At 37.2% G+C, this 21,814-nt stretch overlaps 1 protein-coding gene across 1 annotated transcript in view; it reads right to left on the bottom strand.

Moving 5' to 3' along the window:
* Positions 1-20,095: 20,095 nt before the first annotated feature.
* The window catches only part of BMP5 (bone morphogenetic protein 5), a 57,066-nt gene continuing 55,347 nt past the window's right edge, over positions 20,096-21,814 (bottom strand). The window contains exon 7 of the mRNA XM_033055560.1: positions 20,096-21,623. Within this exon, the coding sequence (XP_032911451.1) occupies positions 21,474-21,623 (150 nt within the window). The 3' untranslated portion in view covers positions 20,096-21,473. The remainder of the gene's footprint in view (positions 21,624-21,814) is intronic.

Genomic DNA, 21,814 nt, shown 5'->3' with positions numbered 1-21,814 from the left:
AACTACTGCAGAGGTAAGGCCCAAATTGTATTGTAAGCAGCTGTCAAATTATCACACTGTCAGACATGTGACATGGTTGGTCCAACCACAGTTTCTAATCCAATTACAAATACTGGTGAAATATATATGCAGTGTCAGAAGATGTTCCTGCAAGTCACAGCATCATGGAATAGGTGAGGGTAGAAGGGACCACAATGAGTCCAACTTCCCTGCTCAAGAAGGGCCATCCTAGAGCACATTGCAGGAAATTGCATCCAGATGGTTCCTGAGTATCTTCAGTAAACATCTCTGGTCAGTCTGTTCCCAGATGTGATCACTTGTGGTCACTTCCTCAGATTCAGGTGGAATTTCCTGTGCATCAGTTTCTGCCTATTCCATCCTCTTGATAACCTCCCTTCAGATACTCATAGATATTGATGAGGTTCCACCTCAGATGTCTCTTCTTAAGGTGAACAGGCCCAGCTTCATCAGGCTTTCTTCATTAGAAATGGTCCAGTCCCTTAACCATCTTCATAGCCCCCACGGGATGCACCCACTCCAGGAGCTCTGTGTCTCTTGCACTGAGGAGCCCAGAAGTAGGCACAGCACTGCAGATGTGACCTCACCAGGGCTGATAGAGGGGCAGGATGAGCTCCCTATTGCTCTACGTAATAGAGCTTACTGGCGTTTGTAGCAACAAGGGCACACTCTGGCTCATGGACAGCTTGTTGTCCAACAACTGGACAGCAGCTGGATCCTCAGCTTATTTCCTGAAATGTGCAATGTTTTATGTCTCCTAGCATTCTCATCTGGATATTTGGGCTTTACTAGTCTAATTCTTGAGGGTTGGAAATATACTGCTAGATATCCAGCTTCCCTCAGACCCAGTCCCAATGAACTCTTACAGCAATGAGTTCCACCAGCTAACCATGAATGGTATGAAGAAACATTTCCACATACCACTTTTCTTTCCAGTTGCTGGCAGGACATCGCTCTGTTTTTCCTTCTGTATTTCAGCCAGTTGATCTTTCTACTGAACGAGGTGATCCACCCAGACCTAGCAGCTGTGACTGGCTGTGATTCACATGGCGAGGAATGTGGTGACACATGGGATTTTTCACGGGGTGGAAGCAAATCCATGGATTTGGGGAATTGATCTACAACATTCACCATGGCTTTCTTTGCTGTCAAAATCTGTAGTAACCTGTAAAACTAGTTTGCAGTTTGGAAGTGATGAGTTAAGTGTCATTGAAGTATTTTTTTAAGTGTCACAGGTATTTTTAAAGTAATTGTCTGTGTTCTTTTGATTAACTTTGCCTGAAGACTCTAAACATTCCTGCATAATAAGAACCTTACTAGCAGATCACCAGCAATCCTCTAGGAAAGAAAAAAAAAAGTAAAATCTGCATGGTTTGAAGGAAATGGTGTTTTTTGTTTTGTTTTTAGTTTTTTAAAAGTTTTTCTGGTGCACTGAATGTTATAATGCTTTGGTTGCTTTTTCAGTTTATAACAGTATGTGTTTACCACACTTTCCCCAGTGACATTATAAAACAACTATGTTTTTTCTGATACTAGAAGTTATGAGGTTTGCAAGGCAAAATTTGGATGCTTGTAATGACACTGTCTGTTTTATTCTTTTCTCTTTTTTTAAGATCAAATTGTCCTCTAAGGAGTTTATTCACATTCTATATATTTGTTGAAAGTTATTGTGAAATCTGGCTTAGTCAGTAGCATGACCTGATTCAGTTGTTCTCCCCACCTCTGGCCAACTAATGTTATTGGTCTTTATTAAGTGACTAACAGTGTTATATTAACTTTTACGAGTTTCTACCACAAGATATATAACAGGTAAAGTCATAGAGAATAGATTAATCCTGGAAAACACAACATACATGGCAAATGTTCACCCCGTACTTGAGAGGTTAATTATGCATACTTTTATTCCACATGCTTTTGTGTATAAAGTGTCCATTATGTGGGCAAATTTTTTCCAAAATATTTATGAAGGTTTTGCCCTTTTGTCATTATGGAACATTTGAAGGAGACGAGTCTGGAGTCTCTTTGTTTTTTTTCTTCCAGGGAATAGACAGTGATATAAAACAATTTTTCTTCAGTCTTACTCAGGAAAATTTCAAAAGCAGTGCTAACTGAGTAATAAATGCAAAATAAAAAAATCCCCAAACATTAGAAAGACTTGCAGTAGAACATTCTGAAAATGAAAAAGAAATATATATTAAAAAGAACAGGTAGTTACAGACAATACAAGACATTAATGGGTTTTTAAAAATTAATTGTTGGTAGTTACGTAGACAAAACTTTTTCTCTATCTAATAATCCGTGGGGGTATGGATAACCTTTTCCCAAATTTTATTACATTTATAGTAGTTTTGGCAGAAAGCACACCTAGCTGCTTCATTCCCAGAGATACCATAGCTGCTACAGCACCTGATATGACCTAGCTTGGCTCAACAGGAATGATCTCTGCATGCCTACAAACTCTGCTATTGATTTCACCAGGCTCCTTTCCCAGCAATTTGACACTATGGAGCACTGGCACAGTTGAAATCTTTCAACATGGAAGCTCTTCATCACCAAGGTAAATGAGGAAGCTACAGTTTCAATAGCTGAAGTCAGTAGCACGTCAGCTTTAAATTATCTCAGTCTTGTAGTGACTGCTAATCTCCTCACCGTGACCTTACTGTACCTGCTGCATTCTGCTTGGTTTATTTGAAAAAAACACAGTGGCAGAGTCTCCTCTTCCAAGCCACACTGTTGCTGAGTTTCCATTGCAGACCCATTGATCCACCCCTTCATAAGGGTTTAAATGCACAGAAATGCTACATTTATCCACATTCTCGAGATGCTAAAATATATGTTGTATTTAGCCCTTTTATGCTAAACAAAGAGTAACCCCTAGGAAGACTTGGTAGCCTGTCTTTCATATGTTAGAGCTGATTTTCCTTCAACGAATTCAAAGTTCATCTGCTTTATTAAGGGAACCCAGTAAGATTTTATTCTGTGGGAGGGCAGTACAGTGGGGAAACAGTGAGGTTTGGCTTGCAGCCAGAATTAGCTGGAGAATTTCTGGATTTTGGCTGCACTTGCTGTAATAGCAGATTAGTCTATGCTGAGAGATTTATCAGGGCTTGCACAAAATTAGAAAACCAAATCTGCTTATGGTGAAAACTTCTCTACCATGTCAAAGCCCAGTTATGTATTCTCTGTGCAATCCACCACTAACTGCTCCCCTCAGACATCTGATGACTGGATCATAGCAAAGCATCTGAGAAGTCATTTGTTTGGATCCCTTGGATGAGCTTTCATGAGCTGAAATGAAAAGAAAGACAGGGAAAGAACAGAAAAATCTAGAACTTCATTCTCTTCATTGTTTCTCCATAGCCTAGCAATTATTCAAGGAATAAATGACTGAATTTTAATATACATGGCAAAACATGTTTCCATTAATATTTGTGAATGAGCTACAATTATGAAACTGTTTTGCTGTCTCTGATTTTTTGCCAAACCTCTTCCAGGCGGACTATTTTTGTCATGGGAATTGGCCGTAAACATTTTATGCTTAAGCATTAATTTAAGATCATTTATTCTGGATTTATATCAGTATATCTCATTTTAGCTCATGGCATTTTCCTTATTTAAAACAGTACAAATCTCAGCAGCATCTGACTTAGTAAAGAGAACTGTGGAGGTTCTGTGGATAGTGAAAGTCATACTTTTTTTAACAAGAAAGCTGTCTGCCTATGCCAATGCTATTGAAAAATGTTTTGTGCCACAAAAGTGCATAAATATTAATTAAATCTTGGTCTGCTGTAAGTGATTTCAATCACCATTTCTGTATCATTTTTTTTACTTTTCTCACACAGCTTGTATATTTGTGTTTTTAACTGAGTAACTTTTTTAAAAGAGTAAATGTGTTTGCACATATAAGTCAAATTTAGAAATGAGAAACATGAGAAAGCTATTTCATGGAAACAGCATCAGGAAATTATGGAGAAATAAATATTATATCTCATCTTTGACCATGAGGTCATACTACACCTAGTTATGAAAAAGTCATATTTATAAGCTCCTACCTCTGTGGTTTTGAAGGAGGGGGAGGGAATTCTCAGTTTGCACACTGCAAATCACAAAACCAAGGGATTCACTCTTATGGGAAGATATTTTTGAGTTAAATCAGTCTAAAACTGGATACTGCTCCTAAAACCAGGGTTACATTATTAAAATACATAAATAAATAAATACATAAATAAACAGGGACAGGAAAAAAAAGTTATTTGCACTGCAGCAAGAAATCCTCAGATCAAGCAGCCTCTTTTCAAAGTGTAATTGTGGAATGTAGCAGCTGCTCAAGGTTCTGCTAACTGTGGAAGATTCATGACCAGTAGACGAATTTAGTTTTCACCAATCAAAACTTATCTTATATCAGACTGTTTACTATTTCTCTGCCATCTACACACATTAGCACCAGGTTAACATGCAAACCATGCACTAAATTATGTCCTGGATAAATCTCTCCTGCTAAATACCACAGTCCTTGTCCCTACTTCCCTAGAATAACCTCTGATCTTCACATCAACAAAAAAAAGTAATTACTATCTTTGCCCAACCCTGGACAAGTAATTTCAGTCCTAAATAACTGCACAGCTGGAGACAGATGTCTTCTTCTCTCTGGGCAGACCCTGCAGGGTCTTCCACAAGGCTTTATATCATACTTGTCATTCGTTTATCAGGATCCAAATGTTGTACACTGAAAATGTGTGTAAAACATTCTCAGAATTTCAAACAATAACAAATCAGAATGGGGGAGGGGGAGAAAAGGCTGCAGCAAAAAATAGAAGTCTCCCAGCTGTGCAAACTTAAGTAGCTGTATTAGCAGAAAATGCACTCCAAAAGTTACGTTTTTGCCATCTTCAGCAAAAGTTGATTCAAGGAATGTATTATCAAATTTTAAATCCAGTGCTAGACTAATGAAAAAAATGTTTCAAATCTTCCTTTAACATGCATAAAGATACCCAGACTATAATATTCTGTTCAGAGAAGTCTTGGAACTCTTCCCCCCCACCCCCAATAAACTGTTATTTTCTGATGAAGACAAAGAACTCCTTATACCTTTCATTTTTTCAGTTTGAGAAGAGTTTTCTTTGAAGCATATGTGTTAGTGTTTGATTCTGGTTTTCTCTTCTATCTTCATGTCCCTTTTAGACACTCTGGGTTTTTTGTTCCTTAATCATATAAAAGATTGTATGATTTTTGCTACTTTAGGAAAAAGAAAACTGAATAAGCAATATCATTTAGGGAATTTACTTATTTCAAATAATTTTTGATGACACAAAAAGGAAAAATTTAAAGGAGAACAAAAATAGAAAATACAGATTAAAGGAGTATTTTAAACATCAACTTGTGAAATTCAATATCACAATCAATATGAATATTACAATCAATTATATAGTTACGGATATATAATTTATTAAAGATTAATGAACATAGTTTTATATCCTAAAAGGAATATAAAAAGCTTTAAGCCAATTTAATGACCCAAACTGATATTAAACTAACTTTAAACAATGTTCTGAGATTGAATGTCATATGAATTCGATCCAATATGACATGTGCAACTCAAAATGAAAAAGAAACATGAAGTTAAGTAGTCTGGATAATTAATTTTTTTTTCTTTTAATTCAGAAATCAGTAGTATTCCATCAGAAAATGTCAATCATGTCTAAATGAGGGAAGAATTGCCGAATTTCACTAATTTTTTTTCTGTTCTTTGTAACTATTTGCTTTGCCTTCAGTCTTTCCTGGTCTCTGCAGGACTGTCCTGGATTGCTTTATTCATCACAACCCTTTCCACATGACAATAGTACCTCTCCCAGCTCTCTTAAAATATCAGGGTGAAATCAAGTGGGAATACAATCTTAAAGGGGAAAAAGGTGAAACAGCTAATTAGCAAATTACCATGTTCAATTGTAATACTCAATACTCTTTCTATACTCTGCTATTTGAGAAGTCTGCACAGATCAATCTTTTCTGGCTGACACAAAGGTCTTATCCTTGCTGAATGCTCTTTTTCATCCTGCAAGGGGGTCTGTTGCCCTCTGTAGATCCATACCAATGAATAGAATCCCTGACGGCTCACCCTGTGGCTCAGAGGACCAATGGTTTGACAGGGTGATGTCCACAGAGCCAATTCCACTGTCCTTGTGTCCCATGCAGGATGGCCTCACCCATCCTGCTGCTGGCAGCAGTCCCCCAGCACACACCACCCCTGAGCTGAGCCTGTGAGACACTGCTAGCTGGCATGAGCCAAAACTGTGTCCAGAGGAAAACCTGCAATTATTAACTAGCAGTTTGGACAGCAGAAGAACACAGAAACAAGATGATCCCATGCCCCATCTTTGTTAACAGACATAGTTACAGTGACTAAAATTGCCATTCCTCTTCATGAGATATATCTGAAGTGTATGTATGAGGCAGATGGACAAAAATTGTGTGGGCATTTTCAGATCTAATGTGCATGGTCTTACAATTTTTTAGTCCTAGACAGTTCTCAAACACCACAGTCACAAGGAAAACACAATTTTAACTGGCAATCATAGAACAGAACTAAAGCTAACAATGCAAGGCAAGAAGAAAAAGCTCCCGCACTTTTAGGCTGTTTGCTGAAATACTGTCATGGAAGCTATTCCTTTACTGCAATGAAATCTCCTAAAATAGTGAGCTGAGTCTGATGAAAATTAGATCAGCTACTATGTGAAGGTCTCACATTACATTTGCTGGGGAAATGCAATAAGCTTTCTTGGTCTACATCTCCTTAACGTGCCTGTGAATGGGAGGCTTCACAGTGACCACAGGGTTCAGAGTCCAGATTACATATCCTGAAGCAAGCAGGGAGTATCACATTCTGTACAAAACATTTTTCAGCTAATATGGCAGGCAATGATACTTTCAAAAGTTTCTAAGGGACTTAAAGGTGTAAGTTCCCTTTTCAGCCAGGACTCTGGTCTGTATACAGGGTATAGTCACCAAAAGCTAAGCACCATAACCCCAAGGGTTTGCATAGCTCACTATCCCCAAGAGTAATCAGCAAGACTAAAGTTGCTGTCTCTGAACAGAAACTGAGAGGAGAACTGACTAAGCTAAGGAGCAGATACTGCTAAAGTAATTTTTGAAGATTTGCCAGAAAAGAAGGCCCTGTGTAACTGGAATTCATGCTATGAATTCCTTTGTGAACTAATATTTTTGCAGTCATAGGCAAAAATAAGGTGTGGTATTGGTGGTAAAATGTAGTCATGCCATTGCCAGTGCTCCCTTTTACCCAAAAATCTGAGTGTTAGAGAGCAAGATGCGGTAATGTGGGGCTCAGAGCAGCTTGAGGAGATTGCAGCCCACATATCCCACATGAGTTCTTCAGCCATGAAGGTAATGATCCTCATAATCATAAACATATTTTCTCTCCTACACAAAGATTTAAGTATGCTACTGAAAGAAGAGCAATTCTGTCAGACAATACAAAGACCATTTTATCCCAAAACATCCTTCAGAAGAGAGAGTCAACTTGTACTATCTAGTTAAGGCACATGTGGCTGAGAATGGCAAGCTGTATGGCACATACCTGGGAAAGCAGAGGCATAGAGGAGCTGCAGGAATAGGCCATGGGTGAAAGGTGACACTGGCTGCCCACATTCCCAGAGGGTGGAGTAAGCTGGGCTGGATGCTCAGCTAGGTTCCAGGAAGGTCTGGTAGTGTCTGCTTCAGCCCTTGAGTCACCTGCTACCACAGAGAAAATGTGGGATGCACCCAGCCCGTGTGGTCGGGTCAGGGGATTTGGCCTCCAAATGAGAGCCCAACTTAAACTGCTCATGGCAAATAAAGCATTTGGAAAAATGGATGTGCAAATCTTCCTTGGTTTAAGGGCCTGGAAACAACCCTCACAACCACTGGGGTGAAGAAAACATCTTCATTCCTGCTTTTTACATGTGGTATAATCCAGAATTTGCCCATGGTGGGTGTCTACAGCAGGCTGAGCCACATGGTCCTGCCCACCCTTTGCTCCCACCCTTTCCACCACACTCACCTGAGCATTTGGCTGGTGTTGTGTTGATCCTGGTCAGCATGCTGTGGGGAAAACCACCTTTATTCACATCCCACATTTTCTGTTGGATTTGCATGCTGAAATGATTCAGCATAGAGGCCAAACAAACTCAGAAAGGGAAAGGTCAGGACCCTGGCAAAGGATGGGATCTCGGAAAAGCTAAGGCAGGTTATGATTGCACACTAGCCGTTGAGCCAGCAAGGAAACAGGTGGGGAATGCCTGCTGTAAACATTAAAGCATCAGGCTATGAAGCAAGTGTAGCCAGCACTAAAGTACCTCTCAAGGGGAGATATTTAAGCGTTTTATGGAACTTTACCAGAAGAAATTAGACTTCAGGCAATTTAAGGATTCAGTGATGCCTATATTAATGTTTATCTGAATTTATGTTTGGGTAATCGTTTTTGCAGCATTTAAATAACATTTGGTTTCCTATATCAATCTGAGGTTTCTAACTCATGATATCAAAGGAACTTTTGAAAACATTATGGAAATCCTTAATTACCCTGGGTATCTTTGAGAATTTTAGCCATTATGTTTCCAAACCATTCAAGGCTAATTGTAAAGGCTGCAATAATTTCCATGTTGTACAAGAGACTCCTGATTCCAGGTGCCATATATTACTAAGCACCATGTTATCTGGTACTCAGCTAGAGCCTTTTTGAAAGACAGATTGTAATTGAGTGTCATAAATTCTGTCTTCTGATAACTATTATTTCTGTAGTTCTTGAATAAGTGGCTGAAAAATACATTTCTATGAATAATTTTTAATAATATAACTTACAGTGCTTACTTTATTAACTTAGCCTCAGACAATCTTGTTTCCCAGTTCTTAAGAAATGCATAAAAACCCCAGTCCATAATGTCTTATTTTCCATAAGGCACTTTTATCCACAGCCTGATTACATTTCTCCCACTTTCTGAGTGAGGCCCTCAGGACCATGCAGCAAAGCCAACAATCTGCCCTTCTCATACTTTTACTTTTTCTTCAGACCTTCATGAAGAAGTCTAAAATGCAATTATAGCAGTTGTAGCAAAATATCTGTTAGCCAAAAGGACAATAGAGTGTGGGAAATAGAAAAGCTAGAAAAATTAGAAGCTGTGCAAAAGCAAAATACTCAAAATAGAAGAAGGCAAGAATACAGATATGCAAGGACAAGAAACAATAAGGCTGTGTTTTTAAGCTCTGTAGAGATAGGCCTTAGAAAATAAGCAAGGTAATAGAAAAATGTTAAGTTTAATAATGAATCTCTATCCATTGTTTTTAAACTAACCACAAGCAGGCCTTATTAAAAGCAAGGTGACCGTGTAACTTTAGTAATTGGCTGAATCAAAAAGCAAATGCCTGTCAGCTTTTAACAATGTCCTGTTGGCTAGAAATCTTTTAAAAGGACCTTGTAACGAAGAGAATTTTGGCTGTTGTTGTTATGGCAAGAGCTTTCATCTTCTCCTGTGTCTCACCCTGTAATGAGACTGATGTGCTGAAATAAAAACTCTAAGATCACTGTACCTGCAGCCTTGTCCACTTACTACCATAAAGATCCAACAGAACAGAGGACCACATCTTGGTGCACTTTCATGCACTGTATTTTATTATTAATAATATCTTCCTGTGAATGTTTAATCTCTGAGAAATGAGAAAAAAAATCTAAATATCAGGTACCAAAAAAAACATAAGAGGAAGGCTAAATTCTCAAAATCTATTTCAACTGAATTAAAACAGGAAATTTAATGGGAACCAAGAGGAAAGAGAGTTTATACAGGCATTCTAATCAGATTTCCTATTGCCTATATTCTAATTATAAAACTTATATTAATAATCACCTATTAAAATTGCTAACTTACAGCACGTGTAGCTTTTCATAAAACAACAAGAGTAAGACTAGAAATCATCAAATTTTAAGACTTTTCCATTGCCAGTACAACCCATGGAATTAAAACCTGGGCTTCTTGCATCTTTCCATTATTTGGAAAGATGCAAAAATTATCATTGAGATAAATGCTTGCTGTTGCATAAATTCTGAATCCAGGTTTTCTTTCTATGCACTGTATGATTTGGGAAAGCTTCATTTGTTTCTGCTGCAATGACATGACAGTGTCAAAACTCTAGGTGATACCAGCCAAACATAATAACACTGCTCCAAAACGCACCAGCTGCAGATCTAGCTCAAGGACCAAAGCTTCTAGTCTGATGCATGACATCTCAAAAATTAATAAGCAAAGCAATGTACAGTAGTACCAAAATACAAGCCCAGGAAATTAATTCTGTTTTCATGCAAAGGCATTGATGCCTTTTGACAAGGTCAATTTGAGATGATACAGGTGGACAAGCACTGGTGCTCATCAGTCCCAAAACGACAGCAAAACTCGAACAAAAGGGACAAGGGAGTCCTAAAGCATGTGTTACATGTGCAGTTCTTCAGGAAGAAGAGCTGCTGTTCTACTTGAACTTGAACTTGTTCTACTCTTGAACATTATGCTGCATTGACTGTCTGGAGAAGCCAAAACTCAGCCAAGCACCGATCCGTCACCTAGAGAGACATGGCTTTTTCCATGTGTTTTTAACCTATCTTCTAGGGAATTCAGAAAGAAGAAAGCAAAAGGTAGTTTGGTGTCATCACACTTTCCATCAGCATACTGAGTCCATAAACCAATTTGTTTTTTGAAATAAATGGAGTGAAAAAGGCTAACATCCTTTCAAAGACCAATCTGTATCCCAACAACAGACATTTTCTTTATTTATACATACAAATAAAGCACAGGAAAAACAAGTATCACATGGAAAGACATACAGATATACAAATGCTGAGAACATATGTTAACAAATAGACATCTAAAACCATTTTCCAATTATAGTGTTTGAAAAGGAAAAGTGCTTAGATATCGAAGGGATGTGCATGGTACAGCAACTAATGTATTGAACGTGAATTGACTATGCATTACAGTTCACCAGTGTAAACAGGGTTAGAGCCAGGAAAGTTAAAAAGAAAATTAAGAGAACTATGATTTTTGGGGCATCTGTATTCTTGGCTAAGGGCTTTTGGTCCCTTGGGGTGCCCTGACACTACTTTTTGTTGTGCAGAAGATGAAACAAATATGTATGGCTAGAAACCAATGTAAGAACTAAATCCATCTGGGGGTATCCTCTCACTAATATTTTAATTGAATGCAGAGTCTGTTGTCTTGCTCCAAGCTAGTTTAAGATAGTTCTCTTTCTCTTGACCTTTTATATGAGGTCTACAGTTACATCTACTTTTTTTTTTGTTCTGAAAATAAGAGGAGAAATGGTAGAAGTGAGTATTCTGACCCAGCGAGTTCACCATGACCTTGGAGAAAGGCTTCTGAAGTGAACAATTGTAGATGGCCCCGAGTGTGCATAAGCCCCAGACTACTCAGTTTTTACTGACACCCAATATCCCAATGGAGCGGTACAGTAAAGAATATTACTATAGCCAACAACATGTATTTCTGTTTGGTTTTTTCACTTTTATGTCATGAGGGGAATAGAGATCAACACAACTGCAATGGCTGTTTAGGCATTTATTTCAGGTCTCTCTGCTCTGCACCTTGCATTAACCTGTAAAATTCTACAAAAACGGCTACAGTGCAATGAATCATCCCACGAAGTCACTGATTAGAGAAAATTCCTCTCAGATTAAGTGAGTCATCAGCTCTGCACATTATATTTATCAGACATTTTTACAATATCTAGAAAATTCTGAAAACATGAACAGTAACATTTCATAGACTGGAGAAAGTCAGTTGAAGGGAATAAACAAAAAATTTTTTTTTCTTTGTTTATGATGAAAGGAGTTCTTTAGTATTAAAAAACAATTAGTACCTTGAATTGAAGTGATCAAATTTGAAAAAAATATGCATTTTCTAATGAAGGATTATTCTTTTAATTAAGAAATATATCTGATGGCATGTGTTTACACACTTGCATTTGTATATGCAAGTAACAAATATGCACAAACAGGTCTGTTTGTTATCTGACCCCCTCATTAATATTAAGGTATTTATCCTCTTAATTATCCTTTTGTTATTATTTAGTAATTATTGTATTACAAATTAAAACATAAAGAGGCAAACATATCTGAAAAATTTTATCACAAAAAGAAATGTATGGCAGATAAGAATTCAGAAACAAACCAACAGCAGCATCTAATGCCCCAAATGGCACTGGTTTTGCTCTGCTTAATGGATCTGAATGTCAAAAGGTCTCCCAAAGCATAATTAATTTACTTGTCCTTTGTTAATACACAGCAAATTCATGAGGATGTGGAATACTTTCAAAATTTCATTGTGAATCAATGATAGAAGCAGAGAAGCAACCCAGAACTTTCAATCCCATCTCATTTTCTTGCACCAAGGAAATTTCTGACTGGTTTTATGCCCTTTAAACTGTATGTGAAGTGTTAATAATTTATATGAAAGGAACTGGATAAGTGACTTCAAATATTAGTCTCTAGTGTTTCCAAAATTAATTGACTCAATTGCTTTGATAGTCAGCTGACAGTCACTCCTTTATTTTCTTTACTATCCAGAAAGAAATGGGAAGGATGCACATGTATTAAAATATAGCCAAGAGTTAAAGTGTGTCAGATATTAAAATGATACAATTTTCTCTTGCAAAAATCTATCCAAAAATTTCTAGTAATTTGAAGATCTACATCTTTGTGCATAAGCAAAGATTAAATAAGGTTAAAACTTTACTTGCTGGGCTGTATTTATACTGTAGCAGACTCTTCAAAATATCTAGCATACAGTCTTGACCTTGGAAGAGAGAGAATGCAAGTGCTGTCAGTGGTTCTTACTTATACAAAACTGAGTCAGCATCAAAAATGTCAGCAGAACACTTTTAATTTAATTCTCTCAACATTTTCGTTGGGAATGTGTGTACATTTCAACACTGGGCTGCCAAAGTTAAGGAATTCCCAGCTCTGCACAGAGGATTGCACTGTAGAGTTAACCACTGCACTGCATCTCTGGAGCACTGCACAAAGCTGGGGAGCAGCCACCTTTTCCCAGAAGTAGGACCCTCGGAGTTGCAATGAACCAAAGGTAAAAATACCCAGAGCCACTCCTGACAGGACGTTAGTCAGAAGATGGTGCTATTATAACAGAACTTCTACGGCAGCTTAGTGTCTGTGCGAAAATGCAAGAGAAAGCAAACCCTACGCGTAAATTAAAAGCTGATTTCAAAGTGAGCTCATGCTCTGCATCTCACTAAATACCTCACAGAAATGTATTCACTAGCACGTTTCAATCCTACACCTTGGCTTCCTTGCATCAAGGGGGAAATGCGCAGGAAAACACACTTAAAATTTCCATTCACAAACTTTTGCACACTCGTTTGGATCTTAGCTCATTTCAGTGGCCCTCAAATGACCAACAACATTTTCATGCATTTCTACCCCATAGTGTGTTTCCATGTCAATATATTGGTTCTGACTGAGTAGCTACTGGTATTGAAAAAAAACCTGGAAATACAATTTCATGGCCTCTGGAGCATTATTAGCTCAAATATCTACATAGAACCATCGCTTTGTATAGAAATAGATTTGAAAGCTTTCATACAGAAATAGCTTTCATATAGAAACAGCTTTCATATAGAAATAGCTTTGAAAGCACTTCCTTTTGTCTTTATAAGGGGGAAAATGGAGGTTGCACAATTCTTCATAAACAGAATACTAAATTTTCTGCAATGTGAAAAGATTGCATTGCGACTGTGAAGGAGAAAAAGCTGATGTTGGTGGGAAAATGAGGAAATAAACATAATTACTAAAACATCTGGTTGCAAGTAAATGAGCATAGTAATTACCTACACAACAAATTGGTGGTTAGAAATGCATGAAATTAGAGCAGTCCACAGGAAAGTTAATTGTTATAATTGATGTGATGACTGGTACGGATTCTGTAGTCTTTAGGCAATCGTGAAAACTGAATTATAAAGGCAGAACCACTAAGTAGAAAAGACCACAGATGTATTTTACTGTCTGACAGAGATCTCTTCCTCGCTAGAAAAGCCATAGTGCTGTTCTTAATATCTAGAATATAATGAATAAACATGTACATGAAGAAACCAAGCTGGGGACAGGTGTTCTCATCATGATCCAAATGCATTAATGGAAGAAGTTACCATTCCTGGCTGCACTCCAGTGCCCTTCTGAAGAATGTTACTGTACTGAATAAACTTCTAGTGGAACAATCTGTTAGAAAAAATTGCAAAAATCACATCTGTGAGATGAAACTGCTTGATAGCCTGGCATTGCTTGGAAATTCAAGGAGACTGCTCTCCTGGAAGGCTGATAGGCCTCAGTGCTTAGGGCAGTGCCATGTAACGAATGATTGTAAGGAGAGGAACATAACAGCTGTATATCATGTTTAGTGACCTAATTAAACAATATAAATATGAACATTTCACATGATTTCTCCCTTAACAATTATTATTTGGCTCATTTCTTGCACCTTTTTTCAACAGCAAAGGTCAGATAAGGGAAACGATTCAGAGGAACGAGAGGAAAAAAAACATTGTAGGAAATATTTTGCAATTATCTATTCTTAGCTATTATTAGTTACTTAGCTACTCTAGAGCAAATCCAGAGGAACACTGCTGCTTCTACTGCAACATGTATTTACATCATGGGAAAAACCAAGAGAATGGGAAAAGAGACAGTCAGTGGAAATGGGGTGTAACATGATTGAAGAGAGGGGTCAAATTCTTTCCTGCCAAAAATGAGCAAACCTCTGTGAAAATGTCAGTGAAGCTTCACTCAGAAATGTCAGGAGAAATTTTAGACAGAGTGGGAATTTCACAATGAGTAAGTTTTCTGGTTTTTTGAAATAGAGCCATATCTTTAAGCACTTTTATGATTAAATGCAAGCATTTTCAGCGGGCTCTACTGTGCACCATTCTACGAGACACTTCTCCTGTTTCCTTGTCGGACAGCCCCTGTGTCTGCAGTGTTAGAGAAGGGAACCCCGCAGCTTCCAGGCTCCTTTCCACAAATGTGGGCTGCTGGCTCCTCACTGAGTATGTCTGTGCCCTGCAACCACAGCACCTGCCAGGCAGATGTGGCTCTGCCAGGTGTCAGCACAGTCCTGGCCTCTCTGCCCCAGTGGCCACTTCTACAGTGCTGGTGTGAGCTCTGCAGGTCTGCAAGGATCTTTTAAAAACTTTTTTAAAATGCTTTCATTATTGTTTTTAAAACTTCTAATTAAAATTTGGGAACTTCTACATTCAGTTGAATTCTGAAGCATGAAATTATTTTCCCACAATTTTAAGTTATCTTCAGCCATATTTTGTTGTAGGTGAGTGAGAGGAAAGAGTAAAAACATCGGGCCTTATTTAAAAGGAGAAGAAATCTGAGAATTAAGGAGTTACTTGTGTTCTGGCATGAATATCAATCTCATTACCTCACTGTCCAATATGGGTAAACAGAATCAGAAATATGTTTACAAGTATTTCAAGGGCACTATTAATTTTGATAGATTTTGTATGTACACCAATACATCTGAGAATATTGATGTGGTCCTTGGATATATGTCCTGAGGTACACAATGTAGGTCCTGCTAATTAACTCCTAAATTTTCATTAAATTACTACATTTCAAAACATGAAATGTTTTCAGGCACAGTAGTTTCCTAAAACCAGTTTCCTTTATGGGAAACAGAATTAGCTATATTAATTCAATTTTCAAAGATGAAACCAATTAGGGAATTTTGTTTCTTGCTAAATGCACAAATCCTTTTCACAGACAGGTTTCATGGAACCTTATGCACTTACCTACGTATTTTTATCCACAATAATTCATACTAAGATAGCAAACCAAGAAAAATCCAAATGCATGCAAAAATGAAAGAAAAAATAAGCAAAAAGATTTCTCCAAGTTTCACATCCTAGTTAAACAAGTAACTGACTTGGCAGGTCTTGTCTTTGTTCTGTCCCTGCAGCACAGTCTAGGAAAGAGCACTGCCGGTGGGAGCTGTTAGTCTTGAATAATAAAACAGATAACATGCAGAGAAGGCTGAAAAGAGCCATTGCAGAGGTTAGGAAGAAACACTAATTTTGGAAAGGAATCCGAGTTGTGGATGTAAAATTTGCCTGAATAAAAGGGAACACATGTTCTTGTGGCAAAGCAGCTCAGCAACCAAGAATATAAACAGGCATGAAAAGCCTTATTTTCCAATTAGATGAGTTTAGGGAGTTTGATATATGTACTGTGTTTCTCCACCATATCTTGTCCAACTTTTGGTCTCTCTGCAGTTGAGAAGCTCCAGGTTCAAGCCCGGACTTCTCTGTCAAAGAATTTACAGGGGCAGAGATGTCAGAAAGATCCCCCACAAAGTTTTCTCCTTACAATTCAGTCAAAGACTGTTCTCATTTCCACAAGTGTTTCTGCTCATAAGTCAGCTGGAAACCCAGAAGAGACCAGGACAAGCTATACAGAGAAGATCTGCTCCCATATCTCTGCTTCAGTATTATTTTTTGAGAGCTGTTCCCTAGAAAATATATTTCTCTCACATCTCCAGCCAACATCTGGCCTGAGAACCCCTGCTATACAGATATGAGCACAGTCCCAGTCTTAACACATTGCTGAACTTCCCACTGAGGAGGAGGAAAATGTAAGAAAAGGCAGGGATGTAACACTGCCTTCAACTCTACAGGCAGATTTATGACCCTGTTGAAAAGGTGCTCCAAGATCTGCTGCAAGATAATCTTTGTTGGTTCTCTAGAAGTAGCTTTTACATACAACTCCCACACTGGAAAGGTGTGGTCTACATTCTGCACACAAATAACCATGAAAATAGAAAAATATTTTGTAAATGCAAAGTGTAGGTCCAGGTAGCCCCTAAAACTGCCTATCTTTCCTTAAAGTTATGAGTTGCATGGGCAGAAGTGCCAAGTGTATGCATCACTCCCCAAAAGAGCACTGGGATACTGGTGGCCTGGTTGTCCTCCCTATACTGCCTCTCATCTGCTCTTCTCTTGTCAAGCCTCTCTACTTTCCTGTACATGTAGAGCTTAGCAATACCAATAACACATACTTCTATTGTAAAGCATTAACATCTGCTAAAGCAATGAAAATATTCATTCATATTAATAAGACTAATCGGTGGTGCCTATTGGAAGCAAAAGCGTACAGGAAGAGAACAGAAAGCACTTAGCTGGAAATAGAGCAGTTGGGAGAAGTGTCTGTGTCATGTGTTGTAAATGTGGAAAACAGAATACAAAAGGCCCATTTAATTCACATGAGATTCATGACCCCTCGTATACCACGTTTGGTGCTGATTTATTTGAATTAAGATGGCAAGAAAACCTCCTCTCACTGTTTTTTGTTGCATTTTTTAGTTTGGTTTTCTTTTGTTTTTAATCAAGCTCTTGCTCAAGCTCTGTGAGTAAGAATTCAGTAACACATTGTAAATCACATTTTGCAAGTTCTGTGACTTCAGATGAGATAGTAAAAGATAATGCTGTATAATTCACATGTGGCTGGTTTGTCATTCAGGCACCACATGCCAGATTCTCCCTCTGCACAGCTGAATGTGTGAGCAAAAAAAGCTGTGGAGACTGCAAATAACATAATTTTAAGGCAATTTTCCTGGTAATTAGAATTTTTTGGTTATTGCTGAAACAATTGAGAGTCTTATGAGTACAAGCCTAAGCCATTTTTTTAACCATCTTTGAGTCAAATTCAATTTATCATGAATTTTTTCCAGAAGAGGAACTGACAAAAAAGCCCAAAAAACAACAACCAACCAAAACAAAACAGAAGTACATAGTCAGCAATCAAACCTTCCCCAGTAAAAGTAAAGTTATGTTCCAAAGAAAAAGTGTGACATCTCATCATGATAACAGAAGTTTCTCAAAGCTTCACATATGAAATAAACATCAGAGTAAAATTTTTCAACAATGTAATGTTTTTTTTAAGGTGTCAGGAATTGCCACTGGCTACAGTTGTTCAAACAGGGTCTAGCCACAGTCACTGTCCTAAACCTACTCTGTGGTCTTTGGAGAGAAATGGGTGAATTGCAGTCTAAAAAATCCATTTTTTCAATGCTGTCCCTAAGAGAGTCTCAGTTAAGATGTCTACAGCATAGGTGTAACTCACACCACTCGTGGATCTACCATTTATCAAAATGAGGCCCCAAATGGTGTGACAATTGACTCACCTCATAATGTAAAGACTAAGTACACTTTTATAGTTTTATACATCCCAGTATGCAAAACAACAGCTGCACCCTCATCTGCAGCAAGAAAGGCCTGGTTTCTTATTCCTGAAGATAGCCAAGCTCTTTGTGTGGCTTCATTTTCACTGCCTACCTGATCACTACACCAAGGCATGTTTACCTAACAGCCCTCTGCAGAAGGAAGTCACGGCACTGTTAGGGACCACCAGCCTTTCGGGCAGATGCACAGTGGAAGGAAGCAGGATCCTCGTTCTGTTTGAAGACATCCACACCAACGACTTGCCAAGATGTCTCTGGCTGGGTTTTGCACTGATCCCATGTATTGCTATGTATCAGCTAAACAGCCAGCTTTGTAACATTAATTCTGGGATTTTTGGGTTTTCAGCCCTTGAGGTTCCAGTTGTTAAGGATGTCGAAACCTTAAACAACTTGATAAAGAGCATAGCTCCTAAATGATAATGGAATAGTCTTCATAACTAGAGAAATAGATATAGCTACAGATAAGGGTAAATTTTCATATAATTATGTGCACTTTGCATTAAATATGTCTGTATATATTGTGCATAAATATATAAAAAATAACAGGTATTTGATAGGACGAAGGAAAAGAAAAAAATCTTGCATTAGTTTGGTACTACTGAAGAAGAGCTTATTTCAACAGGTTCGCATGAAAACATACCTACATTTTCTTCTCCAGAGCATACAGAAAGTTTGGTGCCACTATCTTTTATTGCAAACAGACAGATGACCAGTTATGGATTTATTAGGCATTTAAAAAGCTGTTTCTCATTTTTAGTGCATTTTGAGTAGAGTACTAGCACTTGGATTTGAAGGTATGGTATTTTTTTTAGTAGTGTAGGTGGTTCACCATCTGCAGTTTAAGAAGTAGCAAAATAAAAGCAATTTTGCAAGATGTCTGTACTAAAAATGAACCATAACAAAATCTGTCTGTAACCATTGAAGATCTCCTGCTTTTCTTCTTAAAAGGATACATCAAGTCAATGTCATTTTGTCATGGGTCTAAGAAGCAAAGCCACAGCAGAGGAAAACATTATTACAGGTTTATTATGTCTCAAAATATAGAAATATATTCCAACAGTATATTTTAAAGAATAATATAACAATAATCTTCAGCTTCTTAGTCTCAAAATGGTACACCATTATTAAAAAATATATTACTTAATGTACCCAAAATTTACTATTCATCAAATTCCATTTCGAATAAATTGAGTTCAAAAAAGCATTTCCACCTATCCAATTTATACAAAAAAAACAGTAATTCTTTTAAGATAACAGAGGAGTTTAACTTTTCTAAAATGGTAGTTCAGATGCAGACCTTTTTTCCTATACATTCTTGTTCATGAACTGCAGCTAAATGTAGATATGTAGGTAATGTCGGTGTAAAATACAGATGGGAGTGTATATTAAAGAGAAAGAGCTCCCAAGGCTGAAATCAGAACTGTTATTTTTTTTTTAATTGAGTGTATGCATGGAAAGGATTTATGTATTACTCCAATAGCAAGATAAAATAAATTAGTTTCTGCAAGAACGACACCTGCCTATTCACATGCATACACACAGTCACACACATGCTGATTTTATTAGTCTACAATCATCTGATTTTTTCTGAGATGTTTTAAATAACCAGAGAAGTCAGAGCTTACATGAATAGACTGTCTAAGAAGTAACTTATAAATCCTATTCATTTTTAGCAGCTCTTTGAGAATGGATTAAAGGAAGCATTTTAATGAAGTTCATTATAAAAGCATATGTTATAATTAGCCATGTAATAGAAAAACATTTCTATTTCCCCATTTTTATAACACTAAAACAAAGGGGTGCCCAAAGACATTAAGCGTAATTAACTCAAACCTGTGTGTAGTGGTGATGGGAATGGTAATTTGTCATTGGCTGTGTAATTCACAGCCAAAGGATTTAACTTAAAGCCAAAATTTAGTGGGATTCAAAAGCAATTTATATGTATTTAAGAACTATTAAAGTTACAATAGCTAATGATAAATAAAAGGAAAAGTATCCCATATTGAGTCTCATTATTTAAACCAATCCCCACCTGATAGAAAAGCAGATGGGACTGCAAGTAGGCTGCAAGTTACCCAAGTTACCCAACATCTTCTTATGAAAGGTGGTTTTTATCTTTTCCTGAAAACAGCCACTACTAAGGATAAGATTTTTGATTAAACAAGTGACAATTGCTGCACCCCCTGTGCCTTTCCTTGCACACTCACAAAACACCTCCAGAAGTGGGAGCTAAATAAAGCAAAGCCTTTCCATACCCTGTATTCTGTATACTTCATGTATATACTAATTTGTGTGGAGTTTATTGTTTGATTTTGGCTTGTTTTTCACTATTATAAAAATACCTGCCAGAGCAGTGTCAGAGATAATAGACTGATATGATTTGAGGTAAAAATGTTGTAGTTCAATTTCAATGTTAACTGGGAAAGTCATAGATAGAGGCAAGAGTATGTCTACATGGAATTTCTGAAGCCTGGATCCTTTTGCAAACTCTGCAACTCCAAGCCAAAAAGTAATATACTCCTCCAGTTACACTCATCTTGTTAAAGAAAATGATTATAACAATTATGTGCAATTTTTTCACTTCTATTTTTTATCTGCTATTTATTTATTTAAGCACTGTTCAACATTTCACTTTTTCTAATGGTGCAGAACTTCTAAAAGAAAAAATATGTTTTACTGAGCAGTTTTGTTTAGTTTTTTTCCTCCTGTGCCTTTTTCTAAATAAATATCTTGCCACAGTTTTCATTGGCATAATATGACCAAATGCATTATAGTTCCTCTAGCAATACAAAGCAGTTATGGAAGTTCTGGAGTTCCCAGTTTAAAAAATTTCTATGCAAAAATGCTTTACTTTACAATATTGAAATGGGATAAAGCAGATTTCAGTATGGTCAATTGAAAAATTAATTTGTGAACTTCTACTGCATAGTGAGGTTACCTATTAAAAAAATGGTTCTGAAATTTTGCTCGTACAAAAGAAACTATATACTTTTAAATAAATAAATGCTGCTATGTACATTATATTGTACAATTAAATGAGAGTTGACATGAAATTGAATAAATTTAGGCCTGCCTTTTAATCAGCAATGCTCATATCTTGACTTTATTACAATTTTGAATAAAACCCTCTGCTTTAGATTATTTTTTTTAATTTTAGTGGCAGCCACATGAACGCACCACCATATTCCTGTATTTTTTTAAAATAACATTGGAACTGTCATCAAAGTAGAGCACGGAGATTGCGTTCAGTTTTGTTGGTGCACAGCATGGCTTTGGTACATGATCGGGGAACATCAAGTGAACCTGAAAGACAGATAAATACATAGCTCATATATCAAACAGGGAGGTGCAAGGACAATGTCAGTGCAAAACATGTCTCTTCAATTCAGCAACGGCTGTGGTCACAAATTTTCCTTGGTTAGCAACTTTAAAGTACAGCTTACCTCCAGCACATTTTTCTGATTTCAATTACATGGGCAGAGTTATACAATAAA

This window comes from Catharus ustulatus, chromosome 3, assembly GCF_009819885.2.
Source record: "Catharus ustulatus isolate bCatUst1 chromosome 3, bCatUst1.pri.v2, whole genome shotgun sequence".
Lineage (NCBI taxonomy): Eukaryota > Metazoa > Chordata > Aves > Passeriformes > Turdidae > Catharus > Catharus ustulatus.
The sequence above is the reverse complement of the archived record's forward strand: the minus strand, read 5'-3'. Positions and strand labels throughout refer to the sequence as shown.